The sequence below is a fragment of the Perissodus microlepis genome, chromosome 22 (assembly GCF_051167445.1).
Source record: "Perissodus microlepis isolate ML-2025 ecotype Zambia chromosome 22, ASM5116744v1, whole genome shotgun sequence".
Classification (NCBI taxonomy): Eukaryota; Metazoa; Chordata; class Actinopteri; order Cichliformes; family Cichlidae; genus Perissodus; species Perissodus microlepis.
The window spans coordinates 6,612,114-6,627,699 of record NC_140481.1 but is presented as its reverse complement, the minus strand read 5'-3'; the positions used below and the strand labels follow the sequence as shown (position 1 = coordinate 6,627,699).

The 15,586-nt window shown below is 38.1% G+C and overlaps 1 protein-coding gene across 5 annotated transcripts in view; it reads left to right on the top strand.

The window, feature by feature from the left end:
- The window catches only part of LOC146362496 (CMP-N-acetylneuraminate-beta-galactosamide-alpha-2,3-sialyltransferase 1-like), a 104,398-nt gene extending 89,182 nt beyond the window's left edge, over positions 1-15,216 (top strand). For all 5 annotated transcript variants that reach the window (XM_084918610.1, XM_084918611.1, XM_084918613.1 and 2 more), the window contains 3 exons: positions 3,569-3,614; positions 8,768-8,887; positions 11,497-15,216. In XM_084918610.1, coding sequence (XP_084774736.1) covers positions 3,569-3,614; positions 8,768-8,887; positions 11,497-11,670 — 340 coding nt within the window. In that variant the 3' untranslated portion in view covers positions 11,671-15,216. The remainder of the gene's footprint in view (positions 1-3,568; positions 3,615-8,767; positions 8,888-11,496) is intronic.
- The last annotated feature ends 370 nt before the right edge of the window (positions 15,217-15,586 follow it).

The following is a 15,586-nucleotide window of genomic DNA, read 5'->3' as shown; positions in this document are numbered from 1 at the left end:
TATTGTTTATGCAAACTCTAGGGCTGGGTATCGTCACTGATTTCTAGAATCAATCGATTCCGATTCACAAGGTCCCGAATCAATTCGATCTACGATTCGATTCAATTCGATTCGATTTGAATTGAATCTGGGAAATTTTGACTCAGAAATGAGGCTTTCTTTTCAGAAGTAAGTAAAAGGAAAAAACAGCGGCCGACAGAATTGTGCGCAAGCGAATAATGAATAAAACAGATTTTTAGACGGGAAACTGTTCTTGAAGTATACTGAGAGAGAGAGAGAGAGAGCTGTGCATGAAGTGTGATTTTATCATGGTGGAAGCAAAACAGCAAAAGTAAGAGGGAATTCATGACGATGTTTATCAAATGTGAAGCGTAGTTTGCTGCTGGTTCAGTGAATTTTGGTTGGAGAGAAATAAAACCTGCAGCTCAGAATCTTGCACAAAAAATACGTAAACACAAAGCATGGACCAGATCAGTGAGCACCCTGACTGTGTCCATGCTGTCGGGTGAGAAATGCGATATGTCACTGATTGTGATCCGTCGGCGGGTCCGCGCTTTGTGTTTACGTCTTTGTGCAGAATCCATGCACCAGCTCTCATTTACTGTTTTAGCTGTTTGGTGGTTGTTGAAATTTTGTGAGGTTTAACCTGAGATTCCGGCTTTTTGAGCAAAATAAATTTATATTAAAGAATCGATTCAGGATTTTAATGAATCGATATCACGTTATCCAAGCTAGAATCGATTTTAATTGATAAATCGATAATCAAATCCACCCCTAATGCAAACCTCTGTGAAAGGGCCAATACAGCATTTCGATTGGGCTGAGGTCTGGACTCTGACTGGGGCTCACCGGGTCTTTTCTTTTCTTTTTCAGCTATTCTATTTTAGATTTGATGTTTCTGCTTGGGAACATTGTCCTGTTGCATCACCCAGTTTTAGCCAAGCTTTAGCTGTCAGACAGTTTCACCTCAGAATACTTTGGTATACAGTGGCATTCATGGTCAACTCAATGATTGCAAGGTGCCCAGGTCCTGTGGCTGCAAAACATGTGTTTGTGCTGATATCCAGTTTTTGTTTTTTGCCAAATATGATGCTGTGCATGATAGCTAGACATCGCCACGTTGATCTCGTTAGTGGAAAGGACATTGTTTAAAGAGGGGTTTTTTTAAGGTTTCTTTAGATGCAACTCTATAAAGCTGTTGTGCCACTTTGTGGATCGATTACTAGTGGAAGACCTAGCATTACCAAGAGAAAGCTAACCACAAAAGAGTCAGCAAATTGGAGGCGTTTTGTGTCTGCAAAAGAGAGCTCTAATTAGATTGCAGTGCAAATAATTGCATAAATTGTAATTTATTTTTATTATTTTTTTAAATTATTTGATTTATTAAAATCAGTTCGGTAAATATATATATTCCTGGAAGGATTTTATAAATTTTATTTCTACAGAAGAAAGTTGAAAGTGGGGAGTATAGTTTATTCAACAACATTGTTATAAGACCATGAACCAATGAATCTGTATCATATTGAAGCTGTAAAAAATTTAAATTGGTATATGCTGAGTTTTAAGTATAACTAATAATCTGATATGCATAGAAATCTGTTGGGTCCATGAAAAACTGTTTTTTAAGGCTTGAAAAGTTGATTCCCACCTTCATAGTGGTCGCAGCAGATGGCTGGCCGTCCCTGAGCATTAGGTCTCTTCCTGTTAAAAGGGAGTTTTTCCTTCCCAATGTCACCAAGTGCTTGTTCAAAGGAAGCTGTGTGATTGCTGGGGTTTTCTCAGTATTGTTCTAGGGTCTGTCATTTTGCACTAGATGAATAAAATTGAATTAAATTGAATTTGCTTTGCGTATGTGAATCTTAAATAGGATCTATGAGACTCTCCTTTCTACCAGACTCTCACAATAGAGTCCTGTCTTTCACTTTAGTGACTGTATTGTTGTAGGACATCCATGTCTCCTAATGCACGTTTATGGAGGCTGCAGGTCTGTCCGCAACTAAAATATTTAGGAATTTTCAGACAAATATCAAATGGATGCATATTTATTTCCCACATGCTCCTCTTGACTGGGTCTTTGCCCCCACTGTGCCCACTTGAATTCCTGGAAACACTTTTCTCTGTACCATCTTCTTTCTTTAAATGAGACACACTTAGGGTTTTTCTGACAGCTAGGATGGGTGACTAAACATGTAAGCACAATTACTTTGCAAAGGCCAAGAGTTTGTGTTACCCTATTCGAAAAGAATGTATGTTATTCCTATTTTTTTTTTACCATTTAATAAGTTTAACAAATTTCTACTATGTTCAAGTAGAGGAAACCTCTATTAACAGTTGAGTGTAAACATTTTTTCTTTCTTCACTTTGCTGCATTTTCTTTTGGTTCTTTATGAAGAATAAATCTGAGGGTTGCCAAAAAATTCTCTCCTGAAAAATACCCTACATGCTGCCTCTGAGGCCACAACCTTGATAAACCTTTTTTCTAATTAAACATCTTTATCTTCATTGTAGTTTGCCATGTATTTAGTTTTAATTTGAGCCTAGTAGTTTATCATGCAGTGTGTGAACATATGCACAGGCAGAGTGTGGAATTCCCATGGAGTGTAAATTAAGTTTCTTAGCTTCTTTATTTAGGAAAGTAGAGAGTCCCATTTTTTGCATGTGTCTCTGTTTCCATTTGTGATGCGCTACAATCCACACAGCCTAAATGCAGCCACCTCACAGCACTGCACACACACCTCTATTTAAAAATCATGTGTTGTCACTAACAGCTCTGATGTGGGGAACGATGCAAAAAAAGAGGCTGATGGTGAGCATTAGTCACTGTAATGACTGCAAACTCTGTTCATGAGGTTTTAATTACTTTGCCTGATACAGGTGAGGAGGGACACTGGGCATTCATTTTTATACATCATCAGTAGCATTTCATTACAAACATGTAACCTGCCAGATGGTGTTCAGCAGAACATTTCAGGGGATGCTTTAGAGCTGGGGTATCAAACTCATTTTACATTATGGGCCCCATACAGCCCACTTTGATCTCAAGTGGGCTGCACCAGCTAAAGTCCCTTTTCTGTCAGTATAGAGAAGTTTATTTGTACATTTAATCCTGAAGATTAATATTTTCTTAATATAAGGAAAATACATGCAAAAGTATGTTTCTGTAATACATGATTTGGGCTTAAATTGTTAGAAGTGAATGTGTAAAATTACAGAAGGGGTTCTGGTAACTCCAGACTGTCCTGTAAGTATAAAACTGAAAGTTTATATTTTTTAACAAATTTTGTTTTAACGATTGTAAAAACTCTGTTTATCTATTATTTACTCACTTTGTTATAGTAGGACTGTTATGGTCATGAGAGAAGTCTTTATTAGTAAGAAGAGGTTTAAAATTTATGAAAATAAAGTTAGAAATCCCAAATTTATGCCATCCTTCACATTTTCCAAAGCACTCCAGCTAGCTGGGTTGGAGTCTTTGTTGGGCTAATTCTGGCCCCAGGGCCTTATGTTTGACAACCCTGCTTTAGACAATTCAACGGTCTAAACTCCTGTAATTTTTCTTGTCTTACAGCACATATTTACCTGTGATGTCCAGGATAAAGGCAAACAAAGATAAGGTGAGTTATGACTTTATTACAGCATCAGTAGGCGCCGTTGTTTCAAGAGGAAAATGGGTAAATGACTTTTAAAGAGGGTTCACTGTTGGAGATTCACTTAAAAACAAACCGCTCACCTGGATAGTGTTTTAATAGAAACAGCTGCACTGAAGCCAACTGAGTTATTCTTATGCATCAGTGTGATATAAAAGGAAAAACAGAAGAGCAATTCTCCCTCAGTCAAGTGAGAATCTCAATGACGACGTGATCAGACTGCCAGTAAGAACATGCTTGAAGGCCAGATGAGTCATCCTTCACCAAGTTCTCAACAACTAGATGAGTGCATGGGTGAACATGTAAGAGTAACGCATTAAGAAAATGTCCATGCATTAAACAACATAGTTCCAAAACCAATAATTTATTTGGAACATACAACAGCACAGGAGAGCCTGTGGAGTGGTTATGAACCCTCCCGCTAATGGAGCAAGGCTTGCGAGCTTGTCGAGAGCTGCACTCTGACAGTTTCCACTTCAAACATACCACATCAATTTGGCCGTCTATTAAAGACGCAGAATTTTTCATGTTCACATGTTCAACCCTTACACCAGCTTCCCAGCATTCACCTCTAGGCTCCTGGGGAATTTTTACTCATCTCTCCCAAATTTGTATCTGTATCATATTTGCAGGGACTGATTCAATTCAATTCAATTCAATTTTATTTATATAGCGCCAAATCACAACAAAAGTCGCCTCAAGGCGCTTCATAGATACAGAGAAAAACCCAACAATCATATGACCCCCTATGAGCAAGCACTTTGGCAACAGTGGGAAGGAAAAACTCCCTTTTAACAGGAAGAAACCTCCGGCAGAACCAGGCTCAGGGAGGGGCGGGGCCATCTGCTGCGACCGGTTGGGGTGAGAGAAGGAAGACAGGATAAAAGACATGCTGTGGAAGAGAGACAGAGGTTAATAACAGATATGATTCAATGCAGAGAGGTCTATTAATACATAGTGAGTGAGAAAGGTGACTGGAAAGGAAAAACTCAATGCATCTTGGGAATCCCCCGGCAGCCTACGTCTATTGCAGCATAACTAAGGGAGGATTCAGGGTCACCTGGTCCAGCCCTAACTATATGCTTTAGCAAAAAGGAAAGTTTTAAGCCTAATCTTAAAAGTAGAGATAGTTTCTGTCTCCCGAATCCAAACTGGAAGCTGGTTCCACAGAAGAGGGGCCTGAAAACTGAAGGCTCTGCCTCCCATTCTACTTTGAAATACTCTAGGAACAACAAGTAGGCCTGCAGAGCGAGAGCGAAGTGCTCTAATAGGGTGATATGGTACTACAAGGTCATTAAGATAAGATGGGGCCTGATTATTTAAGACCTTGTATGTGAGGAGCAGGATTTTGAATTCAATTCTGGATTTAACAGGAAGCCAATGAAGGGAAGCCAAAACAGGAGAAATATGCTCTCTCCTGATGAGCTCTGAGACTTGATGCCAAACTCATAACTGTATTCAGCTGTTGTAATGAATAAGTCATTCCAGATGTGAGGTGTCTGCCCGAAATATAATGAATGTAGGCTACAGCAGCGGCCCTTATTTCCCTTCACGCCGGTGATCAGTCATCAGTCACTCTGTAGCGTGTTGAGGTTTGCGTTGTAATTTCAGTCCCTCTTGCAATGCAAGTGTTACTTTCAGCTCTTGTTTGTGACCTCCTTGTTCAAAGGAGAGTGATTTTGTCATTTTTTAACTCCTTTATATATCTTTTTAACCATTTGTGAGACAACATGTTGAATTTCTTGGCATTAGCAACAGTAATGCCAAGTGTATCACATTTGATACATGAGTTTTTGAGGCCACTGCATCATCATTGTGATTGTTTTCAACCATAACTTTAATTCCCTTATATGTTTTTGTTGATTTAAGATAAACTAACTGTGAGCAGTAAATTGCACAGAAATGCCAGATGTAGCAAAAATTACACAAACTAAAACTTATAAATGCAAATTTATTTGAATTTTCTGGCAGTTGTTTCATGGTTCAGGCTTAAAAGGTTTTAGAAAATGATCAGGACGATTAGAATGCATAAATATTTTATAATAAAAGTACTGACATTGAAATGTTTGTGCCATATTTTAGTATAACTTGAACTGTGTATAAAGTAAAGGTGCAATCGGTTATGTTTTTTGTTCACTTCACAAAATTAGACTGCCGTTGTGAGAACCCCAGCAGGGTTAGAGTCACTGCAAATCAATACAAAGTTTTGAGTGAGTACTTGAATTTTTATGAAATGCACTGAATCATTTCTATCCTGATGTGAATGTGCCACAGACCCTGGGTTTTTGGCATTTACTGTTTGATTTCCTATATTTAGTGTTCTGAGTCTTTGGGTTTCATTTTCTATTTAACAATATTTTCCTTGTATCCTCAGTTTTATATTTATGTTTTCTTACCTTTAGTTTTCTGATCTAGTCTTCTTTGATCATAGTTATGTTGTATAGATCACTTCCTTAGGTTTCAGGTTTTCTGCCTCCCTGGTGTTTCCCCATAATTTGTTGTCAAATCTCCATCCCTGTGCCAGGTGTTTCTTATTATACCTCCTGTTTTGTTTGGTAGTCTTTTGCTCCTTGTGCCTTATATTTCCGTCCGTCTGTGCCTTATTCCGTCTGTCCAGCCAACTGCTCCCTTTTCACCTGATTAGGCCTTTGTGTTTTTAATAGCTTCAGTTGCCCTTTGTGTTTGTCGCAATGTCTGTTTATCTCACTGTTATTTGTTTTTATGTGTTTGACTGTCATGTATTCTGTTTCTCTGAATTTTTGGACAGTTTTCCACCATTAAAGGTGAGCCTTTAGTTAAACCTGCCTGCCTGTAGAGTTTCTGCCTGCTTGTAAAGCTTTTGGGTCCAAAGTCCTTCAAACTATAACAGAATGGCTCCAATGATGACAGTGCACTCATCCACTGGTCAGAAAGGGTCATGGAGTGGTTTATTGTGTGTGAAAATTATGTGAATCACATGCGGTGGTCTTCACTGCAATCATAGCAGAAGTTCAGTGCTTTGAGGTAATTGCACACTTCCCGATTGCATATTCTTTTTAAATAATCGTCACATTTAAAAGATTCATCCCATCAAACAAATTACAATATTATTCAACTATAGCTAGTCAAAAAATAGAATGCAGTTTTTCACCCTCAGCTGTGAAAGGCTGATGGGTTATTGCCATTACATGACCGGCTGCCTTGGCATCAGAGTTTTTAAATGCAATAACTCACGAGCGAGGTGAGGTAGGATTTTGAAATTGAAACCATAGGTGCATCTGTTGGAAGCTGATGGGTAGCACTTGCAGCCGCCAGTATTTTTTAATGATGATTTTATTTATTAGGGGGGGAAAATACCCAAACCTACCTGGAAGATGTAATTTCACAAGGTAAATGTCACAAGTCAAAATCCAGGCTTCATTACTTCCAGATATGTTAAATCAAGAAATAATTTAAGTCTGATAAAGTAAACTAGGCTAAAAGATCTAAAAACAAACTATGACGTAATATAAAGAAGCAGCTGAGAAACAAAGTCATGGAAAGAGTTAAAAGGTCATTTCTCATGGCTTAGGACTCCAGTGAACCACAAATGAGAAAACCTGGTGGAACGCTGGCGAACCTTAACAGGAGTGGCCAGCCTACGAAAATTACTCCAAGATTACATTACATTACAGGAGTCCACAAAAGAACCCAGAAAAAACATCTAAAGAACTGAGATTTCCAAGGCGAGAATCACTTCTGAGAAAAAAAAACAACACAAAGGCTCATCTCACATTTCCAAAAAAAACATCTTAATGATCTTTTGGAGAAATATTCTATGGACTGACAAGACAAAAGTTGACCTTTTTGGAAAGTTTGAGTTCTCTTACATCTGGATTGAAAATAATAGCATTTCATAAAAAGGAGATCATATCAACAGTCAAACATGGTGTTGATCGTGTGATGGTCTGAGGCTGTTTGCTGCTTCAAGACCTGGACAGCTTTCCAAATTGATGGATTCATGAATTCTGCTCTCCAGAAAAATCCTGACGGAGATTGTCCACCCTTCAGTTTGAGCTCTGAAGCTCATGGGCTTGATTATGCAGCAGGACAATGATCTGAAGAACACCAGCAAGTCATCTGCATGGCTCAAAAAAAAAACCAAAATGAAGATTTAGGAGTGGCCTAGTCAAAGTCCAGACTTAAATCTGATTCAGGTGATTAATTTAGACCTTATACAGGCCGTTCATGCACGAAAACTCTTTAGTATGACTGAATAAAGACTAATCTATAAGGAAGAGTGCGACAAAAGACTGTGAAAAGACTCCTCGCAAACACTTCATTGTGGTTCTTGCTGCCAAGGGTGCCACAAGCATTTTTTAGTTTTAGGGGTCAAGTACTTTCACACCAGGCCATTAATAAATGAAAATCATCATTTAAAAAATGCTGTTTGGTTTTACTCTGTTATCTTTATCTAATACTAAAATTGTTTAATGATCTGAAATATTTAAAGTTGCAAATATGCACAGCACTGTATTAGAGGATCAGTGGCAATAAAAAAATATTTTAATGCAGTCAAGACAATTTCTAACAACTACAGCCACACGAGTGTAGCGTGGACCGAGTGTAGCGTGGACCGAGTGTAGCGTGGACCGAGTGTAGCATCACGCTAACAGGTCATGCCAGGTCTTTAAAAATATCTTTATAAAATCAAATAGAAGACACAAGTCCTGTTTTCAACTTGAAGTCAACGCTCTTTAATCACACAGATGATAGCAGGGTGTTTTTCAGTGGCTACTGACGTCAATTGATTTCATAATATTCAAGAGAAAAACATTTTGTGTGTTGTGTGATCAAGGTGAAGTGGAGAGTGTATCTTATTTTCTTTTACACTTTACAAAGCATGATGTGGTAAGAGGGTTTATTTTCCTAGAAAGGGCACACAAAGCACATTCTGGGCACATCTTGGCTTTATTTTGTTGTCTCTAAGTTTATACCATTATCCACTTTTCTGAAGTGTACCATAAAGAATTCGATTTGGGGCCCAGCACAATCTGCTCTAGACCGAATATCTAAAAAGCAGTCTGCACTGGTGACTTACATTTCTTCATTTCCTGATTTTGATAAATGACAGAGTAGAAATTCTTCTCACTCTTTTTCAGGTGTTGATTTACAGTCCAACATTTTTCAAATACGTCTACGAATCGTGGCTTGACAGTCATGGGCGATATCCTTCGACCGGTTTCCTCAGTTTGCTGCTCGCTGTCCACATATGTGATGAGGTAAGGAGAACTACTCTAATAGGTAACATATGTGACTACTCAGTCATTCCTGCCAACACCTCCATTTTTCATAAGTTTCTACCATATTTCCCTGCCAATTCCTTATTTATTGTTTTTCCTTGGATAGTCCTCTAATTTGTGTGACCCTCAAACTTCATTATGAATAATTGTCATCCTGGTATCCATATGTTTTGTGTGTTTATCTGATGTGTTCTAAGATGTCAGATTGTTTTAGAAATACAGTCCAAACACTGCAGATAATTTCACCCTGCAGTGATGTCATACTCAATTACATCAAGGTAAAATGATAGAGTTGTGACCTGGCAAAGATTGAGGAACAGACACAGATAAAATATCAGCACATATCAAGAAATCGGAGTATTTAATAAACCTAAAGTGAGCTATTTCAGACCTTCTTTGTTTTAAGTTTGATGATTATGGCTTACAGGTAATGGAAATCAAAAATAAAATATCTCAAATTATTAGAATATATCATTTTGAGTTTAAGTAAATTAGTATTCAAGTATTAGAAACATCATGGATCTCCTGGTTTAGTTCAATACACACAATCACAATCGTGGGGAAGGCTGCTGACTTGACAGCTGTCCAGATGACTATCATCAACACCCCACAGAAAGAGTGCAAACCACAGGAGGTCATTGCTGAAAAGCCTGGCTGTTTTCAAAGTGCTATATCAGAGCACATCAATGGAAAGTTGGAGATTTATGTTCAGTAGTCCAATGTCCTCTTTTCAGTGGAGGACACTGGACTTAAGATGAGGACATTCAGCATTTCATTTGAAAGTCTGTCTGTCTCAAAGTCTGGAGTAAGAATGGAGAGGCACAGAATCCAAAAAGAATCTAAGCTTTATGGAGATGCCAATTTAATTTTCCAGCTGGACTTAGCACCTCCTCACACAGCCAATACTGCTACAAAACGGTTTACTGTCAAGGTTGTTTTAGTGTGCTTGATTGATGAGCCAGCTTTCCTAACTTGAACCCCATAGAAAATTTATGACATATTGACAAGAGAAAGATGAGAAACTCCAGACCAAAAAAAAAGACCAATGGAAGAGCACTATAAAAGCAACCTGGGCTAATTCCTCACCAGTGCCACAAGCTGAGTGCCTCCATGCCAATGTGCATTGATGTAGTAATTAAGAACTAAGTATACCCATAGAGAGTGTAGAAGAGAAACAGCTACCATAGACCAATTTAAAGCCTCGAGATAAACGTTTCTACCATCACTGGTAATCTGGCATATTTCCAGTGTGCCAACGCACTTTTGGGCCGATCGACTGGTCTGAAGAGCCACCGCACACTGGCCGTACAATCACTGATAGCATCCCATTTGTTCATTTTCATTACTGACACTGGATTGCACATTCAAATCTCTTAATGCGAGATTTGAATGTGCCCTCATAGAAAACGTTCAGTGTGGAAGAACAAAACAATAAAAAGAATAAAGTTTTTTATTCAATATGACCCGAAATGAGTGACAGAGGACATAAACGCTGAAGTCTTTTTTCAACCATTGCTATCACTATCTGGTAGCGTTCAGAAGTGCTTCTGCAAAGATGTTGACTAAACTTCCAATGTCAATATCGCCTTAATGAAATATTGTTCAAATTAAAGAAACACTTTCCTCCAGTTGCTGTAGTTGTTTCACTTGTAGAGACACATTTCTTGAAACATTTCACCCTTTTCTCATAACTCTAAAAACAAAACCCAATTGTCAAACTACATTCGCTAAACCGTTGACTCTTCTGGCAAAATCTAAAAACCCATCCAAACAGTTTTATCTGTGGTCAGAACCACACAATGTTCTGCTCATGCATACAGAGAGTAAAAATAAGAACAAAACTGAGCTTTCAGTACACCCTACATGAAACAATGAAAAGCACAGTGTTCAGGGGATGTATCCCAGGCCTTTAAACCTCATATTGATGTCTTAGAAGTCTACAAAAATATGAAGCAAAAACAAAAATGGACAATGGCTGAGATATGTCTCCCTTCTTTAAAAAAAAAAGAAAAGAAATTATAGGTTGTGTTTAAATTCAGTTGCCCACCTGAAATTACTTTTCTTGACCTGGCTCCACCTCTTCTCCTCAGATTGTTTCCATCTCTTGTTGAATTGATCAGGCTTGTATTGGTTAAATGGCATCATTAGTGACAACAGCGAACTATTTTGTGTAGACAATGAGCTAGAACCAAATTTTCATCAAAATGAGCCATCATCTGATCTAGCCAAATTGAATTCAGTTTCTGTGTAACAGGCTGTGGGATGAGTGCATCCAGACCATCTACAAATTACAACAATTTCTCTCTTTAAATAAAAAAATAGGTAGTAGAAACAAAATTGTTTTCTAGTGTCACCAAAATCTCATCACATATCACTGGCCTCATGTGGTGATACTGCACAGTGTATTTCTGTAAAAAATCAATTTCAAAGTTTGCAAAATGCTTCCACAACTGGACTTGTGAAACAAAGATCGCTCTGTTGATGATTAAAAAAGGGATTTGGAGAACTTTGGAGATACTGCAAAGTATGTTATTATGCACTAAGAGCGTCTGTAGTTGTTTCACTGTGATTAACCTTGTCTCTTACAGGTCAGTGTGTTTGGATTCGGTGCAGACCAGTATGGAAACTGGCACCACTACTGGGAGGAGAACCATTTGGCCGGAGCTTTCCGACACACAGGAGTCCACGATGGAGATTACGAATATAATGTCACCCTGCTGCTGGCAGACAAGCACAAAATCCGAATGTTTAAAGGCAGATGATACCGAGCCCATATGTGCAGCTGGATGACCACCAAATGAACCTCAGCAGCCTTTTAATGTTTGTTACCCACCAAAAGAAGAATTTTGTTTTCGTTTTATTTCTTTATTTTACAGATTCCAAAGACATTTTCACTATTCTGCTCAGCCCAGTTTCCTGTCATTTACTGAAGTGGCTGTTTAACAAATGTCACTTCTATTGTCACACCAGGAGACGAGGACAGGCCATCCATAAGACAAAATCAGCACTGCCATGGGAGACTGAGCAGACAATAGTAGAAGGGAGACGAAGATGTATGTTAATAAGCATGTTATTATAAAAAGCTGAAGTTCTACTACATAGTATGTGTATAACCCATGTGTCGCTTTTCTATATAACGATGTCCAGCACTGTGGCCGCCAAAAGCTTTGTATGCTAATGATCAGACCAAGTGCCGTAATTACCGTTAATGTGTCATTCAATTGCCTCTGTTGCAAACTGTTTAAGTTTAAATTGATACCCAATAAATGTAAAAGCATTTAAAGCAAAACCCTACAGACCTAACATCAAAATGCATTTCCACAATATGGCATTGGTTTTTTACTTTGTAGTGATGGACATGCGAGAAACCTGCACTAAATAGCTATTTATTAACTTGCTTTCCTGATTACAGCTGTAAAATAAAGGTTAATGACACTAAAGGGGTGCTTAAAAATGAACCCAAAATCTAGCCCCAAGAAATTATTTTACTACATTGGGACATTTACAGAAAACCCACAGGACTACAGCCACATCTGTGGGAAATACTTAAGTGTTCAGTCCAAATGTGAAACACTTTGTCATCCCTACATACTAAGTTTTGCAGTATAGTTTAAAAAATAACCATATAGTCAATGCTAGAGCAAAAATTAAGTCTCTATCAAAAAGAGTCTAAAAATGATTATGCACTTTGTTTTGCGACTAATAAGCTTCAATAGTGCTATGTATTTCGAGCCAAATGTTAGCTGTCTAACCTGCTAAGCTATGATGGGGAACATGTTAAACATTCCTTGTGCTAATAATGCTAGCATTATCATAAAGAGCATTTTAGCATGCTAGTATTGAGCCCAAGTTCGCCTGTGTCTCACAGAGCTGCTGGTATATGCAGTGTTTTCATTTTTCCCACACTTAACCTTATTTTCTCCTTATTTTGTTGAAGATTTGTGGGCTGCAGTGTTTTTTGTGACACCAGTATGTATCTGCTAGCAAGTCAGAATTAGCACGGTGACACTAAAAAAAATTAATAAGCTAGTTCCCTAGTTGTCACTCTCTGTGCTCGCTGTGCACTGAGGGTACAAATAAGACTTAGCTTTTTAATCTTATTCTTCTTATTTTGCTGGATATTTCTTGACTGTGATGGTTGAGAAGTAGACACACAAATCTGAGCTGGTACTCATGGGCTACATTACAGTATCCACGTCCTCTATCCTTTGCTTTTTCAGATATGTCTCAGTCACATTGAGAACAATAGAATGACAACCTCCTTGTGACTAGGAAAAATCAGTCATTGTTTGTACTGAATTTTTTCACATTGGCGACTTATTTCAAATAGTTGGGACCAACAACTGGTTGCCTAAAGGTTAAGTGTGTAACAGTCAACAACTTGTAATTCAACAGCTTGCCACCAAAATTATATTCTCATTATATCTTTATATATAAGCAAAGTTGCTGAGCGCCAATGTCATCTTGCAGTTAAATGACCATAATGCAGCAACTACATCACTATTTGTGGAGGGATTTCTGAATTGTAAATCCATGGTTCTGGTTGGCAGTAGCAGTTTATGTAAATTTCTGTTTAATATGAATTTCTGTGGATACAGACAGCAATGAATTTGTATTTTTCACCAGTTTAACATAGTTGATCACCATATTAACAAAAACTGACCGCATTTAAACGCTAACTTGACCCCATTCAATTGCAAACTGATAGCAGACTAACTCCATCTTATTGCTGTTGCATTGCCATCCTTGAAGTCAGCAACTGACTGAGAGTAGTCCCAGACCCAGTCCTTGTTTTCAAAGCAACTTCTTCAAAGGACACCAGTTCAGTCATTTTCATTTTCTCTAGTTGTAGTATTGAATTTTCTACCCACAGTTTAAGTGTTACATACCCAGTGTGTATTAGGAGAGATGACTGTAATGAAAAATCTCTTGAAATTTTCATGAATTATATGAATTATTTCCATCTCTTTGACAGAGGGCTGGCCTGAGCTACATATTCAGAGCACAGAGACCACATTAGACAGGATGCAGCGTGTGCTTCAGCTGCTTTCACTAAAAATACCATAATGTGGCACCTTCCTGCGGCTTTATGTGGTGGTGTGGGCGTGTTAATATGTAAAATGTAACCGAGGTGAAAAAGAAAATAATGTTTTATTGCTCTTGTTTGTTCCTGTGATCACTTCTCTCTCTCTCTCTCACCACTAACCACTGTGGCTCTCTCTCTTGTTGAGCTGAGGTGAAGGGGGTCAGCTTTTGATGTTTCTCACAATTTCAGCACATTTTACATTTGAAATTGTAGAATACCAACACCAACTTAGTTTCTGTTCTAGACAGAAAGAAAGTTTGGTGTTTGGAATTTGTTTCTTTTATTAAATCTGCTGGGCCAAAAGGACTCTACTGGAGACCTGCAGCTACCTGTGGATTAAGAGTTGTGTTATAGCAAAGCAATCAATGAGATTGTGCCATTGGGTGTGATGGAAAAATGATAGAAAGGTTTTCAGTGTTTGCAGCGTAACACAAACAGCGGGTTCTTTGTCATCGATCATTAACACCTGACATACGAACCAGCCTATACAGGGGTGCCTTATCGTTGAAATCAGTCGATGTAGTATACATTTTTTGATGTATTATGTGACACAGTTTATAAATGAAAAGTATGTGTAAAGTGCCTTACAGTTAAAGTGTACTGTATTGTTGTGTAAATCTGACACTCATATGCTTGGTACACACAGTATAGCTGTCTCATTTATTGTCAGTAAGATGCCAACATGTTTTGCACTTTTTGATGAGGTGTTGCTCTGTTTTGTCCAGACTTTATTAGCTTGCTGATCACACTGAACTCTCACCTTCTTATTTTTACTCACAGACATCTGACCTGAAATGTTGTGCTTGTTCAGATGATGCAGGAGTTAGGCTTAGCTGCAGTAACAGGCTATGATTTGCTCTGTGTGCCTTGTGACAGATTAGAGACATTTGTCTGGCCGGTGTCTTTTCTTCATTCCCGCACACACAGAGACAAACCACAATTTGTTTTTTCCTGTCACCATGAATTCATTCAGCTGCCACAGAAGACAACAGTGGTGTAAATGTGTCATACAGGGAGCAGGGAATGCTGCCACCTAGTGGACAAAAACGTGGGTCAGCATTAACATGTTTTGATTTGGTATTATATGATTCAGTATGAACTGGCACTTTTCAAACTGTATTCATTGTTTATCGTTTAAATAAACTGTAAGTAGTGCAGTTGTTTCAGTGAAGATGTATGTATGTAAGAGTAAGACAAAAAATAAAGGCTCCAATGAAAAGAATGGGTGACTTCATTTAGTTTTACAGAAAATTGTTAAACACACGGTCTGACACACAATAGGCTGGAAAATTCCTACAACAGCTCAGCTGGTTTCTTATATCTGTTCAAGCCTTTTTGTTTCCTTTGTATTCGTTTTTTTACTGATATCTTGTTGGAATTTGTTAGTGATTTATATCAAAGAAAGTTCAGTCATTTAGTGTAAGCCTAACTCAAACACAGTGAACAAAACATTTTAGTTATTTTTTAGAAATCACAGACACCCTGTCCTCAAGGCTCAAAAAAAGAGGAGCAACATTTCTCTTGAGTGATACAGGTTATAAAACAAAAAATGGTCCTCTCCAGATGATGCCTTTCAGGGAAGGTCTTGCTTA